Source organism: Quercus robur, chromosome 6 (genome assembly GCF_932294415.1).
Source record: "Quercus robur chromosome 6, dhQueRobu3.1, whole genome shotgun sequence".
NCBI classification, from domain to species: Eukaryota; Viridiplantae; Streptophyta; class Magnoliopsida; order Fagales; family Fagaceae; genus Quercus; species Quercus robur.
In genome coordinates, this window is record NC_065539.1 from 11668118 (window position 1) to 11684803 (window position 16686).

General features: G+C 34.9%; 1 protein-coding gene and 1 long non-coding RNA gene across 4 annotated transcripts; both read right to left on the bottom strand.

Moving 5' to 3' along the window:
• Positions 1-1818: 1818 nt before the first annotated feature.
• On the bottom strand, positions 1819-3031 carry LOC126689645 (ethylene-responsive transcription factor ERF011-like). The gene has a single exon (XM_050384869.1). The coding sequence runs from the start codon at positions 2733-2735 to the stop codon at positions 2058-2060; it is 678 nt and encodes a 225-aa protein (XP_050240826.1). The 5' UTR covers positions 2736-3031; the 3' UTR covers positions 1819-2057.
• Positions 3032-12000: 8969 nt separating this feature from the next.
• Positions 12001-16173, bottom strand: LOC126732755 (uncharacterized). 3 transcript variants are annotated; one of them, XR_007659548.1, is made up of 4 exons: positions 15343-16172; positions 13413-13607; positions 12605-12710; positions 12001-12301 (listed from the first exon to the last, which is right to left on the bottom strand). It is a non-coding gene; the product is annotated as an uncharacterized LOC126732755 (long non-coding RNA). The 3 variants fall into 3 exon arrangements; XR_007659547.1 differs by having other exon boundaries at positions 15367-16171; XR_007659546.1 differs by having other exon boundaries at positions 13413-16173.
• Positions 16174-16686: the final 513 nt, after the last annotated feature.

Consider the following 16686-nt stretch of genomic DNA (forward strand, 5'->3'; position numbering starts at 1 on the left):
CCAAACTAGGCCCAAATTGTTTGCCCATAGATATCTGGATTTCAATACTCATTAACATCCATACTCAATTCGTACCCAAATTTATTATCTACGAATACCTATTTCCAATCTAAACCCGCTTTAAAAAAAATTATTATTTTTAAATAAAAAATCCAGACCATTTTAACTTAAAAACTAACCAATAACTTTATCTATTTAACACTTATAAATAACTTTCAAGTTAGATGTATCTGCTTCTTAACAAGCAAATTGCTAAACAAAGATGTTAAAGTCACTCTAGTATTCAACATTTGCCTCTGCCTCTTCAGTTCCGGCAATTTATATTATCTCATGGACGTGGACACACTCATGCTCCATTGTCTTATACCTGCAGTTCTTAATTATTTTTCAGTTCTTTTAATAAGTTATTACTGGAGTGAAGGCTCACTTATAAATATACGCTTGATTAAAGGTTACATATTTCGAGAACTTCAACAGAGCAGAGCTCAAAAGCAATAGTTTTTCTAGGCACACAACAGGTTGTGATAATCAATTACAGTTTAACAGTCATTATTGCAATAAAACCAATGACAATCCTATCTGGATGAAGCTTCAATATAAATAAGATCACGAGTCCAATTCAACAACCTAGTTCATTCATGTATGTCACACAAATTTTCCTGACTGTACAACTACAACAAACAAACACACCTCAGTAAACGATCCACGATACAAAATTTGAAGTCGCAGAAACTAAAAAAATGCAAATTCACAAATAACAAAGAAGATTGAACATCAGTTACAGGTTGCAAACTAGTGAAGAAGATGATTGAGAATAAAGAGGCAAGAGACCAATGATCATCAAACGGTAACTATAATTGATTGTGAAGGAGAGATCCGTGGAGGTGCCGTGAGGTTGCTAAGGGCCAAGGGGGCTGAAAGTCTGATGTTTGATTTATTTATTTTTTAATTTTTTATAATTTACAAGTACCAAGTACGGGCCGAGTGTGGGTAATATCTATACCCAACCTGATACTTTCGGGTAATATTCAAACCCTACCCGATTATTATTCACTCATGATGTACCGGGTATTACTCAGAACCTACAAATTGGGTAGGGTCAGGTATTTATTACCCAATGAATTTGGCCATTTCTACTTAGATCCCCTTTTCATATCTGTCACCGTATTAAAAAGAAATAAGGTTCTCGGCATCCAAAAGAAAAATATAGCTTCAACAAGTCAAAGACAACAAGGAATAAGGGCAAAAGCGGAATTCGCATTTCTTATCTCATTTTCTAGCATGTTTTCTCTGTGTTTGAGATGCATTTTGGTGGGCCGATGGAAAATACCGAGCCCCACAATTTTCTTCCCTTCGTGTTTTCAACTCAATCAAACAATGACAAATAACATTTTCTCTTCTATATTTTTCATCCTTTTTATTTTCAACCGATCCAAATATAACCTAAGTTAGGATAATATTAGGAACACTGTACTATGGAGCAAAAAATGTATTGTGAATATCTTGCCTACCTTTGCCAAGGAGGCAAGTAGGCCTTATAGCTTAGCTTCAAGTGGATTATTATTGGGTACTTCGGGAATATAATCTCCCCTCTCACATAGGGGTGGATTTCACATATCATGGGACCTATCCTATGTGAGAGGGAGAGAGTATATTCTTGGAATATCTAATAAATTTCCGCTTCAAGTGGTTGTTTAGGGCCATTCATGTCATCTAATTACTTGCTCTAATTAACAAGAAAGGAAAAAAAAAAAAAAAATTAGAACCGGTCATTCTATTTTTATTGAGTCAACTAACTACATTACTTGATAAAAATGAAATGGTTTCTGAGCATAGACTAGTTTACTCCTTAAATCAATAAACTGACCACTCATATGATTCCACATGGGGTAATTAATGAACTATCATTTCAACTCTTCATTATGGTCGAAATAGACATGACTTAATATTAATTACAAAGAGCATCCTTTTCCCTTATTCGATGCTCTATTTCTACCATAATATAATCTAAGGTTTTATCAATGTGGGGCCCGTAAGTCCTTCATTGGTAAACCATTTTACTGAGTGGCGTCATTGGTAGGGTCATTGAGATTGTCAGGCCAATCCTTCAACAACCCTTCAAGTTCTGCCAACGTAAGCCGATCCAAAAACTCATTCTCTTCGTCATTGCTATTTGCCACTTCCAAAGTCTGTGTCTCGCTCTCTGTCATTGTCTCCGCATTAACATTTGGATTAACTTCGAGATTGTGGTCTTGTTCGGCAACCTGATCTTCTTCTACGTCGCTTGGCTTTTCCCCATAGTCTGAGAAAGGGAAATTAAGCTTGGCTCTGGGTCCACGGAACTTGATGGCAGCCTTATCGTAAGCCCGGGCAGCCTCCTCCGCCGTCTGGAACGTGCCTAGCCACTTGCGCTTCGCTTCCCTTGGGTCTCGAATCTCAGACGCCCATTTCCCCCAAGGCCTCTGCCTCACTCCCCTGTATCTCTTCTCATTATCATTCTTCTCCTTCTTCTTCTTCGAGCTCCTCTTGCTAGTTGATGGCAATGAGAAAGTGGCAGCACTAGTCGGGACTGGCTGTTGCTGTAGTAGTTGATGGTGTTGTGGGGTGAGACCATGAATGCCGCCAGTGATAACGTGCTTGAGAGCTGAGACCATAATGTCGTGTTCTTGTTCATCTGTTATTATTGTCCTCCAAGGACACCACATGTAAACACTGCTTGCATAAAAACCATCCATGTCTCATGTGGTAGTAGTGGCTTTCGGAATTCGGACAAAATAATATATTTTTTTTCTTTTTATGGAATGAGAGAGAGAGAGAGAGAAGAGTGAGGGGTTAGAGTAAGAGAGTAATTCCTTGTGTTTCGACTTTCGAATCGAAGCCATTGAAGGTAGTGAGGGTGAGCAAAAGATTTATACAGTAACGGGTTGCGAGGGGATAGCTGAGTCCAATGTCCATGGAGCTGCCAACCTGTTATCTGAACTTACGCGGTCTCTGTACTTTTTGCTTGCTGGATTAAAATGGGTACAACGTGGAGCTTTTAGATGGTGTAGTGGCCGGTGGGGGATCCTTTATCCAAACTCATGTACTTGGTCTCCTTAAATTAATCATTAATGAAGATATTTGCATTGCTGCATTTGCGTGGCGTGGGTTGCTGACTTTATTAGTTACTGGTATCATTTACGTTGCGTACGTACATCCATGATGAAGATAACCAGACATTATATGGCCCCTAAAATTCAAATCATCCTTAAAAAATGATATGTCCACGACATTTTTACAACAAATTTTATGTGGCAAATTGTTATTAATTGTTATTGTTAGGACAAAAAAGTAATCTTAGTATAAGTTTCAAATTTGAACCAATAACAACTAATCACTTGTGATTTGTGGTAAAAATATTATAGACGTAATATCTCTCATAATGTTTTGATGTTACATCGGAAATTGGACAGCCATTCCAACTGTCTTAAAACATTGCCCTATGTGGTCCCCTTCCAAACAGTCTGAGTCAATTCACGTGTTTTTTTGGTTTATCTTAAATCATTGTCCTATGAGAGGTGTTATGTCCATAAGGGACGAAACCAGGATTCATACCTGGGGGGCAAAGCTTAAAACCAAATGAAAATAAAAACTAATATTTATTTCATATTCAACAAAATACTACATACAAAATAAGTATTTCTTAAACATTTCATATTATAAAACACATCAACAAAGTATAACATACAAAATAAGTGTTTCTTATTTTGTGCGTGATTTTTATTTAGTTCAAATTTATTTTTTTATTTTGTTTTTGTAGTTAAAGGGGCATGAATTTTATTTATTTATTTATTTTCTTGTAGATTAATATCTAAATATTTTAGAGGAAGAGAGACAAATATATATATATATATATAAGGGCAAATCTTAATTTTTTTATACTAGTTTTTTTTTTTTTTAATGTGGGGGGAGGGGGGGGGGCAATGGCCCCCCTCTGCCCCAACGTAGATCCATCCCTGATGTCCGTAACATTTTTACAATATTTTTACAACAAATCATAAGTGGTTAGTTGTTATTGGTTTAAATTTGAACCTAATACTAAAATTACTTTTTTTGCCTTAACAATAACAACTAGTAATAACTTGCCACTTTAGATTTGTTGTAAAAATATTGTGAAAATGTTGTGAATATATCACTTCTGTTGGTAAAAATATGGGTTCCCTTAAAAAAACAAAAAGGTGGGTATTCACATTCTCACTTTTACACATTCCTCTTTACCCGTCAACCAATAGATATAAAACAAAAATAATTATAATTATAAACTAACAAAATTTTTTTTTTTTTTTTGGTATTATATATGCTATTCAAAAATAATACATGAATTTGCCATTATTTTGTTTCTCTCTTTTTCTTTTTTTTTTTTTTTTTTTTAGGAAGATAAAAAAAAAAAAAAAAAAAAAAAAAAAAAAAAAAGACGATATATATTGGGTTTATAGATCTAAGGATATTTAAAAAAAAAAAAAAAAATCAATGTAACTCTAAGAGATGAATTAAATATAAAAATCTCATATTTTTTTACAAACTTATTAGATTTCAAATTAGACCAATACATTATCCCTAAACATCCAAATCACCAGTATCAATGCCAAAAATAATATGAATTCTACCAAATTAAACTTGCATAATTTAAATAGTATGTTTGTCATTCTGAGTGTATATATAAAGAAAAAATAAAGTAATTATTTAAAAATAGGAAAAGAAAAACTGAAGGTGTTTTTTATCCTACACGAGGAGCTTTTAGATGGATAAAAACTTTTTGAAGGTGGGATCCAAATGAAATGATTGATCTCCATCCATCCCCTTCATGAGTTTGTTTAAACTTTGCATTGCTGCGCTTGGGCGGCATGTGATGTTTGACAGCGGAGCAGACCAACCAACCTAACTGTACGATGGATTTATATATGGTCCCCTTCTTCCAATCAGTCTGAAAGAGTCAACCCACGTGCTGGTCTTTTTCTTCCCTTTTTACCGTACGTAAGCATACGTCATTTAAATGAGACATTTTTTTTATATATTTATATATTAATTGAATAATATTTATATTTTGATATTTTTTATTTATAAAAAAATTTATGTTTTGCTTTTTAAGATGTAAAATTACTATTGATTATGTTCAAGTTCTGTTAATTTTTTTTTTAATTTAAAAATTGTAATATAATTAAAGGAAATGTTAAAGAATGTCCTAAGTAAATTAGTTTAATGAACTATTTTTAAAAATATTTTATAAAAGATGATAAAATAATTACAAACTATTAAGACAGTGACACATAGAAGTGTCTACCTAGCATACAATATCATCTTGTTTGTTTATAGGAAATTCACATATTTGTTTACGTGATCCTGGATCACGATCTATCTCTTCAAATTGAATTCTTGAACATTTGGAGGAGTGTTCATCAGGCATTGAAGTATCAACATTTATTTCTACAGCCACATTTGTTTTTACAGCCACAGGTATCCTAAATTTTGAATTGCTAAAATCTTTTTTTTTTAAGAATGTATCAATTGTTTTTCATTTGCTCATAATTCTTTTAGCTTTAAGAATATGACTCAAAAATTAACCTGAAAAAAACTTAAAAAATAAAATCTTAATTAGAAATTTTTACTTAATTATATGGATGTTATTCATACTTAAGAAAAAAAAAATCCACTATAATTTAAACAGTCAACCCATCATCATTCCTATTATTCAAATTTTCCTGTATTTTTTTTAATTAAGAATAACCCCTCAAACAAAAGCAAAAATTAAACACACAAGTACACAACATAAACCAAACAACTTAACAACACCCACTGTCACATGATATCTAACTAATCAAAAATAGGTAATAAATCAAAAAAAAAAAATTACCTTAGAAACTTTATCTTCGCAAAATGCAAACTTTATCTTCCCTTCAAGACTCATCACAAACAACCTCCCCATGCCCATGCCTTCAACTATATATTTCTCTAAAAATCTATGAAAAATTAAAGACCCTGTGAATATTTAAGTGTAGATAGTTGAGAAAAAAAAAAAAAAAAAAAAAAAAAAAAAAAAAAAAAAACACTAAAAAGAGATGAAGCAGAAACTGAAAACTCACCCCCTAGCTACACCCCTACTCTGAATGATTTATTTTAAGAAAGCAAGAAGAAAGAAAATAATGGTTAGTTTTTTTTTTTTTTTTTTTTTTGGGATTGTGAGGATTGAGTTTGAGAGGAGCGCTGAGCTAAGTTGAAGGTTTTTTTTTTTTTTTTGAGGGCTGCTGTAACCAGTGGAGTGGGCGGTGGTGTGTACATAGTGGACAAGAAGAGAGTAAAAAGAGAAACAAAAGAAAGGGTTCTGAATCTTCTGATTTTGAGTTGAAGAATGGGTGATAAAGTATTGTTTTGTTGGGTAGTGCTTTGGGTATTTAAATATGGGTTGTGTTAACGGGCTCCGTGCGGTTCCTGTTAAGCACCTTTTTCTGACATTATTTTTGTCTTTTTTTTCAATTTATGTTACTTTTTTAGTGATATAGGTACTATTTTAGATTTTTTTTTTTTTTTTTACTTTTTCTGACAAATTTTTTTGTCTTTTCTGCCCTTAACCAGCACCAAGCGGTGTTGGTTAACATTCTCCTTTTAAATATAAGTGGGCTGTGGGCCATGTTTTGTTTTATTAGAGGATAAAAAGGCCTAAAATTGAAACTAGAGCCTAGGAGTGAATTGAAGTATTGAACAGAAAAAGGAGGGGGGGCCGGATGTACATCATTGGGGGGGCCCAATTAAAATTAGTATTTATGCTGGTGGACTTTTTTTTTTTTTTTGCAGGGGCCACCCCCCCCCCCCCCCTAATGGGGCAACGTGGCTTCGCCCCTGGTCCACCCATTTGAGCTAGATATATTTGTGTTTGACTCTGTTTCACTCTGCTCCAAGTATGCATCGTTATTGTTTTTTTTTTTCTTTTTTCTTTTTTTTTTTTTTATCAAATCTCAATTCCCTAATTTTATTACAATACTTGATAACGAATTTTCAATTCCTACCAACTACATTTTTTTATTTATAAAAATATATTGATGCAAGAGTCTTCACTCTTCAGAAGGTTTCCTCATCCAACGAATTGTTGAAGTGATAGATATCTGTGAGTACCGTAAAACAAAAGAAAAATGCATCAAATGGCATTAATGTGGTATTGGCCTAAGAGAACCAATAATTAAATCACATTTATCATATACTAAAATACAATTATAACATGTTTAATCATATGCTATATTTAATAAAGCACATGACTTGCCTAAGAGCACCAATAATTAAATCACATTTATCATATACTAAAATACAATTATAACATGTTTAATCATATGCTAAATTTAATAAAGCACATGACTTCTTCTTTTAATAACTTTTTAAAATCTAGCATATGCATGTGCATCCACTACAAAAAAATCGTCCTGTCCCAGCGTTTTTTTCTCGGCGTTTTTACAAATCGCCGTAATAGTTAAGCCTGTACTAGTGTTTTTTGAAAACGTTGGTATATAGGAAATCCTATTACAGCGGCTCAAAACCGGCACTTTACAAAGCGCTGCAATAGGAGGCCTATAGTGGCGTTTTTCAAAAACTCTGGTATAGGAAGCCCAAAAGCGCTGGAATAGGGTCAACCTATTCTAGCGCTTTTTGAAGCGCTGGGATAGACCTTTCTCCATAAGGGAAGGGAGGGACCTGTCCCAGCGCTTTTGAAAGCGCTGGAATAGGGTCAAAAGCGCTGAGACAGGTCCCTCCAGTCCTTTATAGAGAAAGACCTATTCCAGTGCTTCCAAAAGCGCTGGGATAGGTCACCTACAGAGATTTTTTTTTTTAATACAAGATAGAATTTCTACTCTAACTTAATCTAAGTGTATATATGTATGAAACTCTCTCCTAAAGACTTGAACCGCAGCGCTTGCCCACCACACCCCACAAGCATTTATACTTGTGGAGGGATTTGTTAATTATCAAATGACCAATGCTCCCCTAAACCTAGAAAAAGACCAAAGTACCCCCCAAAACATCGAAAAAGAGCAAAAACACCCCAATACCTAGAAAAAGACCAATATACCCCCGAAATCTAATAAATGACTGAAATACCCCCAAAACATCAAAAATGACCTAAGCACTCCCTAAGGCATCAAAAATAACTGGAGTACCCCTTGTGTCTAAAACTAGCCAAAATACCCTCGATTACTTGAATAAGAACAAAATACCCCTATAAGTGTGATAAATGACCAAAATGCCCCCAGAAAGACAAATATTGTCCAAAACACACCTGACACCCAGAAAAGGACTGATACACCCCTGAAACATAAAAATGACCGAAATACCCCAAAACATCGAAATGAATCCTAAAAGCTAGAAAATGACAAAAGCACCCCCCATGCATAAAAAAAGTGGAAAACCCCTTGATTACTTCAATAACACTAGGGGTGGCAAAATCAACCCAAATCCATTTGCCCACCCAAACCCGCTTACTTAAATGAGATCCAAACCCACCAAATTATTAATTGGGTTAAATGGGTATTAACCCAATTAAACCCAATTAACATTAATGTTTATTGGGTTTTAAATGGGTACCCAATTAGATCCAATTATAATCCAAGTATCATTTCTACAAATTAACCAACTTTAAAATATCCCAAAACCACTAAAATTACCAAAATACCCCTTAAACCTAAAAAATGACAAAAATACCCCCGAAACCCAAAAAATGACCAAAATATCCCTCGAAACCAAAAAAATTACCAAAATATCTCCAAAACCTAAAAATTACCAAAATACCCCCGAAACATAAAAAATGACTGAAATACCCCCTGAAAAAAAAAAGACCAAAATACCCCCAAAACCCAAAAAATGACCAAAATACCCCCAAAGTCCAAAAAATGACCAAAATATACCCAAAGTCCAAAAAATGACAAAAATACCCTCAAAACCTAAAAATTACCAAAATAATTGAAAAAAAAAATACAAAAAATGACCGAAATACCCTTGAAATCGATAAAATGATCAAAATATCCCGAAAACTTAAAATTACCAAAGTACCCCCGAAACCTAAAAAAATGTTCAAAATACGATCGAAACTTAAAAAATGGCCAAAATAACCCTGAAGCCTAAAAATTGATCAAAACAACATTGAAACCTAAAAATGACCGAAATACCCCCTGGAACCTAAAAAATGACCAAAATACCCCCCTAAACCTAAAAAATTTCTAGAATACCCTTGCAACCTAAAAAAATGATCAAAATACCCTCAAACCTATAAAGTGACAAAAATACCCTTAAACCTTTGAAATGACCCATATAATCTCAAAACCTTAAAAATGGCCACAAATAACCTGAAACCTCTAAAATTACCAAAAATACCCTGAAACCCCTAAAAAACGACCAAAATACCTCTAAACCTATAAAACGACCAAAATACCCCCGAAAACATCTAAAATGACCAATATGCCAGTTGTAAGGACTCAATTTGTAACGATCCCCAAGGAGTATTGGGTTCGAACGTTAAAGACCCAAACAATAAAATTTGTAGAGAATGGGCTCAAAAGGTTAGACTTTGGTTATCAGACAATAGTTAGTCATGGTGTTCATGATGATCGCACAGAGGTGAATTGTGCTTGCCCAAGAAGACTTTCTCCTAGGCATAGCCTGGGTGGCTCTTGTTCTTGGCCCTGGTCCCAGCCCCTTTTCTAGACTGCTTCCTTCTCCTTTTATGCTAGCCTTTCCTTTCCCTCCAACGTCCACGTGTAGGTTCAGCTTTCTAGGGTTGATACTTGTCCTATCAGCCCATACCCAAAGTGGTTGGGGGTGGTTGTAAAAGCTGAAAAGCATGGCTCTGTCAAGTGCAAAGTACTTAATTGCAGTAATGGCAGCCTTTCTCTTGTCCTTTGTCGCCATACTGTTCAGGGGTCCTTTCCCCCATCAATGCGGAAGTGTTTAGTTTTTCCTTGAACTACTCCTATACCGTACTCGCCTTTTCTTCTGGGAGCGCTTTAGGGACTGCCTTTGATGGTGTGTCGTTCCTTCCTTCTAGGTTTTGGGATGCCGAGGACAGAATCGTCCTCGGCTATATCTCTAGACCATGTGGACTTCCGTTGCATGTCCTCGGCAACGCCTCTCCTCGGCGCGGGCCTTGGGCCCTAATGTAAAGTGGGCTGGGATCACAAATTCTCTAGCCTCACAATAGCCCTTTAAAATCCTACTGTCCGACTCTTCGGACGGAGAGGAGGGTTTTGGTGACGTCGGGCCTATGTCATGGCTTGCTAAGACTTGTCCTTCATCAATGCCGGAGTCTCGTCATTTGTCTGGGACACGCCCCTAGTTGTGAGACATTCTTTTGGTTTACCCACGCCGCATTCCTGCCGTTTCGGTACACGAGGCGTGCCTTTAATAAGGTCTCTTTATGAGGCGACGTAAATCCAACGACTGAAGACTGCTTTGGGAATTGAGCGGAACTTATCTTGTTTGTAGTTTTTCTTGGAGATTTGTACAGATTAAATGCCGCTAGGCTTGCCCTCCATATAAGAAGCACAGTGGGACTGATCCCTAACTCTCCAGTTGTGCTCAAAGTCCCTACTACCAGTGTGACTGAGCCCCAGGGAGTGATATGGTTAAGGCCAGGATGAGGGTGAAGGGACCACACCCTCTCCAAAAGCCTTGGGTTTCTTCGAGACTCAAGATGGCCCGGTTAGGGCAAGGGAGACAAAGACTCAAGACACTTCTTCCCCTTAATAAGGCAAGAAAGGAGCCTCTTCTTCCTTCAGCCAAAATCCGAAATAGGTAGAGGTCACATCAGATTTTTGGTGCGACAGAACTGAGATTTCTCATCGCCGGTACCACCCGTTCTCGCTCGATTGCTGCTAATATGATGCTTGCTCGATTGCAGTCAGAGCTGGTATGGGGATTTGGCATCCCTGCTTCTTCCTTTCTTCCATCACTGGTGCCACGTAGGTGCCTTCGCTTCTTTTTCTCTTCCATCACTGGTGTCACCCAGGCGCCTTTGCTTCTTCTTCTCTTTCATCACTGGTGCCATCCGGACATGCTTAGTTGCTGCTAGAGCAGAATTGAAGGATTTATCGTTCCCATGTATTCCCTTTTTTTTTTCTTTTTTTTTTCTTTTTTTCTCTCTTTGCTTCTGTAGTTAGCTTCTGATATAGGCTTGTTTAAGCCCCTTATTATACGCAGTACTACTTCTTTGTCTAATAAAAGATGACTTTATCACTACAAGAAAAACGGGCTATTGCGGCGAGCCAAAACCGCCGCTAAAACCCAAAAAAGGGCCTCTAAAGGTACATTCGACCTATAGCGGCGGGCCGTCCCGTCAGTGTTGCAGTGCCGCTATAGGTCGATTGCGGCGGTCGCAAAAAGCGCCGCTATAGATGTACCTTTTAGCAACGGGTGAAGGTTTATTGCGGCAGGCATTAAACTGCCGCCATACGTGTTCAGAATTCGTGGCATTGACTTTTAGCAGCGGTGGGCAAATGGCGCCGCTATAGGCAATTAATCAATGCAAACCAATTTCACTTGTAGCGGCGGGTAGAAACGCCGCTATATGTTTCAACCTTTAGCAGTGGGCGACAAGCGCCGCTATAGGGTATCATTTAAAATATAAAATGTGCACCTTTAGCGGCGGTTTTTGCCCGCCGCTATAGGTCTTTTTTTTTATTTTTATTTTTTTCCCTTTTCTAGTGGGTTTTAAGACCACATTTCTATTACAAATAATCCTGTAATAATTTTAACCCCGCTAAGACAATACTACAAATTTAACCAAATAACACCACAATTGTCTCAAAACTAACATTATATTAACATAGAAATATATTATTAAATACATAACATTGCCTATAACCATTATCATAAAATTAACGAAGAAAAAGATGTGGTCAGTTGTACACAGATGGAGTGCCATCACACATTGCATGATACAAGAAGTGCCTTCAATCCACAAGGTAGGCGGATTCAATAAAATCATAATTTAAAAAAAGATCCTCATTTTATTCCTTAAGCATTCTCATGGACATCCACACAACCAAAAGTAATATTTTGATAAATATCATTAAGCAACCAACACATATTTAAGTGTTTGCCAATGATACATGGCACTCAATGCTTGTTATAAAACGACATTAACAACTATGTTGAACTTAGGATACCTCATCAACACGGCACAACAATTCTTGCAGCAAATTAATATTCACATTAAATTGAAGAAACCAGTGATTCTAAACTCACATTTTGCATATAGGCAATCCATCATTCCCTTCTCCAAGTCCAGCTACACAACAATGAAAGAAATTGCATAAGTTAGGATTATAATGCAAAGTTACCAAATCAAAATACATAAAGTTATTATTTTTATCCATGCTTCCAGAACATATCCTTCAATGCATTAATGGGAAGAGAACAAGCTCTAGAATTGAATAAGGATTTCTATATCATTCTTAGATTTTTTTTTTCCTTCTCAATTGGTAATTACACACATTCAGTAAGTCACGAACAATAAAAATCTCTCAAACTATGCATTTTTTTGAACCAAACCCATTTAAAATAAAATGGAATAAAACTACTAATCACTCACTTTATTCTGGATAGAGAAATTGATGAAGTTGGTATCTACCAAAACCCGATATGACAGTCCCATCGAGGTGTTATAATTGAAGAAAAGTGCCGATGAAACCTTCGGCCTATATCGAACAAAATTAAACACGTTACAACCCAATATAAACCCTTACAAATCCCAAAGCTCCTGTACCCAAAATTTAACACCAAATATCTATATATATATATATATATTTTGATAAATAATTTTTTTTTTTTTTTTTTTTAAATATATATATATAGGCTTTTATAAATACTTAAAAAATTCAAAGGAAAACTAGAACCATACCTATCTCCTTTTTGAAACAAACACAAAAAAAAAAAAAAAAAAAAAAAAAAAAAAAAAAAAAACAAAACAAAAAAAAAAAACAAAAACAAAACATTTTACCATATGGTTAACAAGAACTATAAATGAGTAATCGTTGCCTTGAATCATTGGGATATAACTTAGAGTAGAATGTCACCCAACCATCAAGTCTAGATTTTCTAATATAGCCACAGCACATGCTCCCCACCCCCACCCCCACCCCCACCCCCACCCCCACCCCCCCAATATCCAATATATATATATATATATATATAATGCATAAGAATCATGCACCTTCAAATGACAATCAATAGCAACTACAAGTACATATTTTAATCTAATAAACTAAGAATTATTCCAAACACTTCTAGAACATTTTCATCTATTAAAAACCTAGGAGAACTGCTTCTATGTTTTTTTGGGTGAGGAAATGAGTATTCAAATTAATCATAACCAAACATAAACCTATGCTTTAACTTACCAATAAATTATCAGTTCCTTCATTATGCCCAAAAATCTCCCCAATTAATAGTTCTCGTTCAGTGGGGCCACCATACTCCAAACATTTCTTAATAACGTTTGATGCAAATTTATGTTGGCTCAGTTGTACAATATGTCCTGACAACTTGCTTATAATTTGGCTTCTTTCATGAGGCTTTTCCCTCTCTAGTACATGCTGATGTAAATCAATAAAACCATTGCATAACCATCCAACAAATGACATAGGAAATATAAAAGATAAGGGGTAAAAGAATTTCAGGCACACACAACCAATATATCGCACAAAATTAAACACATTACAACACAATATAAACCCTTACAAATCCCAAAGCTCCTATACCCAAAATTTAACACCAAAAATCTATATATATATATAGGCTTTTATAAATACTTAAAAATTCAAAGGAAAACTAGATAAATAACAATGATAAACAACACAATAAGGCTTACACATTTCTTGGGAGCTTCTTTTCGTTGTTATCATTCTTTTTTGGGAGCCACTCAAAACGCCTCCCACCACTAATATATATATATATATATATTTCACTTTAAAAAAATTAAGAACAATATAGATAATAAATATATATATATATATATATACAAAAATGAATTCTTATCCAGAACAGCAACAAGAAACTCACTAAAACTCACACACAATAAACTAAAGAAGGTATTTCTGCATTAAAATGGCCTCTAAGTTCAATTAGTAAATTAATTACTGAAAAAAATAACAAAAATGTATACTTTTCATGCAGTTAAATGAACGGTAACCCTTGAATAATGAAACCTTCTTACCTTGAATTGAAATACCATTGAAGACATAGACTAAAGATTTAGAGTTTCTGTCTCTATCAAGCTCAGCATACAAAATGTTTTATGAAAAGTACAAAACAGTATTTAAATGTCAATTGCGCTTTTGGAAACAAGTATCAGTTTGTTTCCTACCTCAATGTCTTTAAGGAGGAAAGCATCTCCGAAACCATGATTGTACCAAACTTGTTCCATTTCAATGCTAACTTATAAGTAGGTAAAAACCCTTTTTTTTTTGGTAAGTTACATATGTTTTTGAAGGTCAAAACATAGTTGCAGAAGCACCCTAAGTATGTCTAAGTCACTGCTGATACAAAACACTTCGACTAGAATAGTTGTAATTCAAAAAATACTGCCTTTATTCTGCAAAATTGAATTAAAAAAAAATGCATTCCTTTGTTTTCCCACAAGTTAAAATCTGAGCAGGAACTACTTGTAAACTAAGCCACCTGAGCTAAAATCAAAATCACATTTAATGATACAGTACCAGCCATGGAAAGGACAAAAAAAAGAAGAATCATGTCTATACAAATATCATTGACAAATGATTTAAAAAGTGAAAAAAGCTGAAATTATACTAGCAATAATATGTGCAAAACCTATCTAGCATTCCCTTATTTAAAATTTCCATGAAAGAGAAGCATTTAAAAGACCTAATTTTGAATTTAGAAATACTTCATCTCACCTTTACAATAATATGCCTGTTTGTAAAAGCAAGGAACAACAAAAGAAAAGCAATGGTTCATAAATAATAATAATAATAGTAAGAATAATAAAAAATAAAACGCAGTGTAAAACTAGACTCATCAATTCTCTTGCTTTTTCCTGGCATCTTACTTCATCCAAAAAGTCAAAGTCAAGTTCACACAAAACCCAATAGATAAACAAACCATTACACATCTAATTAAAATTGTCTAGCATGCCCAGATTCCAAAAAAGCAAAATTCCCATTACTGTAAAAACCACATGTCTCACTCCACACCACTCAAAAGAACACAACCCACTCCCTTGTATATATGATATACCACTGACCCACTCAGATGAGATCACAACAAAACAAAATTCTCAAACAAAAAATGTCAAGACAGGAAGTCACAAACCACAGAGAGCAAGCAGAGATCTACCACGGCGAAGAGCTGTGCAAGCAAAAGTCTCAGGATCTCCTCAGTGAGATCTCTCTCCCCAAAGGCCTCCTCCCTCTAGACGACGTCGTCGAGGTCGGCTACAACCGCACCACCGGGTTCATGTGGGTCAAGCAGAAGCGCAAGGAGCACTGGTTCCGCTCCATCGGCCGAAACATCTCGTATGACAATGAGGTCACGGCCTTCGTCGAGGACTGCCGCATGATCATTGCTGAAATCCGTGAACTCCATCAGCTTCTCCTTCACTACCTCCCTCAGCTTCCCAACGCCATCGGTAGTAAAATTCCCATCTCTAACACCTTTCTCAATCAAAAAAAAAACCCCACAAAACCCTAAATAATTTTGCCACAAATTCCAAAACCCAATTCAAAAATCTCGATCCTCCACAAAACCCTTAGATCTCTGCCACGGATTCAAACCCCCTCTGAAACTCGGCAAAAATCAATTCAAATATATATATATATATATATATATATATATAGAACCGTTGAGATTTTCACTGAAAGTGGAAACAAAAAAAAAACCTAAAAAAAATTACCCAATACGATTTTGCTCAAAGCGCAAACGATTCCAGGGATTTTCTCGAGAAAATGAAAAGGGAAAGTGTGATAGAAAATATCTAAATGGTTTTAGCCGCATTTTTAAAATGCGGAAAACTTACGTTATGGAAAGAGGAATCTGAAATAGGGAGGGAGAGAGGGGATGGGATGGCTGAGAAGAGATGATGAGAGAAAGAAAATGAAAAGGATTAGGGGAAATGGGAAATAATAGGGAGGGGGCGGCTGAATGAGAAACGTGTAGGGTTTTATGTTGTGTTTTAAATAAAATCAAAACGACGTAGTTTTGTTAATAGTAACTTCAAAGTTGAAAAGAAAAAAAAAAAGGGCTGTTGTGGAAGTTAGAACCATAAAAGGGACCTTATGAAGCTATAGGGCACGTGTGTAAACCGCTAAAGTAACATATGCTTATGAACGTATTTTACCTATAATAATATATAGTTCTACATTTCACAAAATATTTATAAATAAAATATTTATTAATACATAAATGTTTATAAATAGTAATATTTAATATTTAATACATAAATATTTTATAAATCGTAATATTTAATATTTAATACATAAATATTTTATAAATAGTAATATTTAATATTCAATATAAATAGCAATATTTAATATTTCACAGTAATATTAGTCAGATTGATGACATGGCTATTAATCTTTAATTACCTTGAAATTTTGTAATTTACAATTTGATCTTTAAACTCATCTTTTATACACTATTTTAAACTACAAATACTTA

What these genes read in the sequence shown, in the direction of transcription:
- LOC126689645 (XM_050384869.1), bottom strand. Translation starts at nt 2,735, where the DNA reads ATGGATGGTTTTTATGCAAGCAGTGTTTACATGTGGTGTCCTTGGAGG.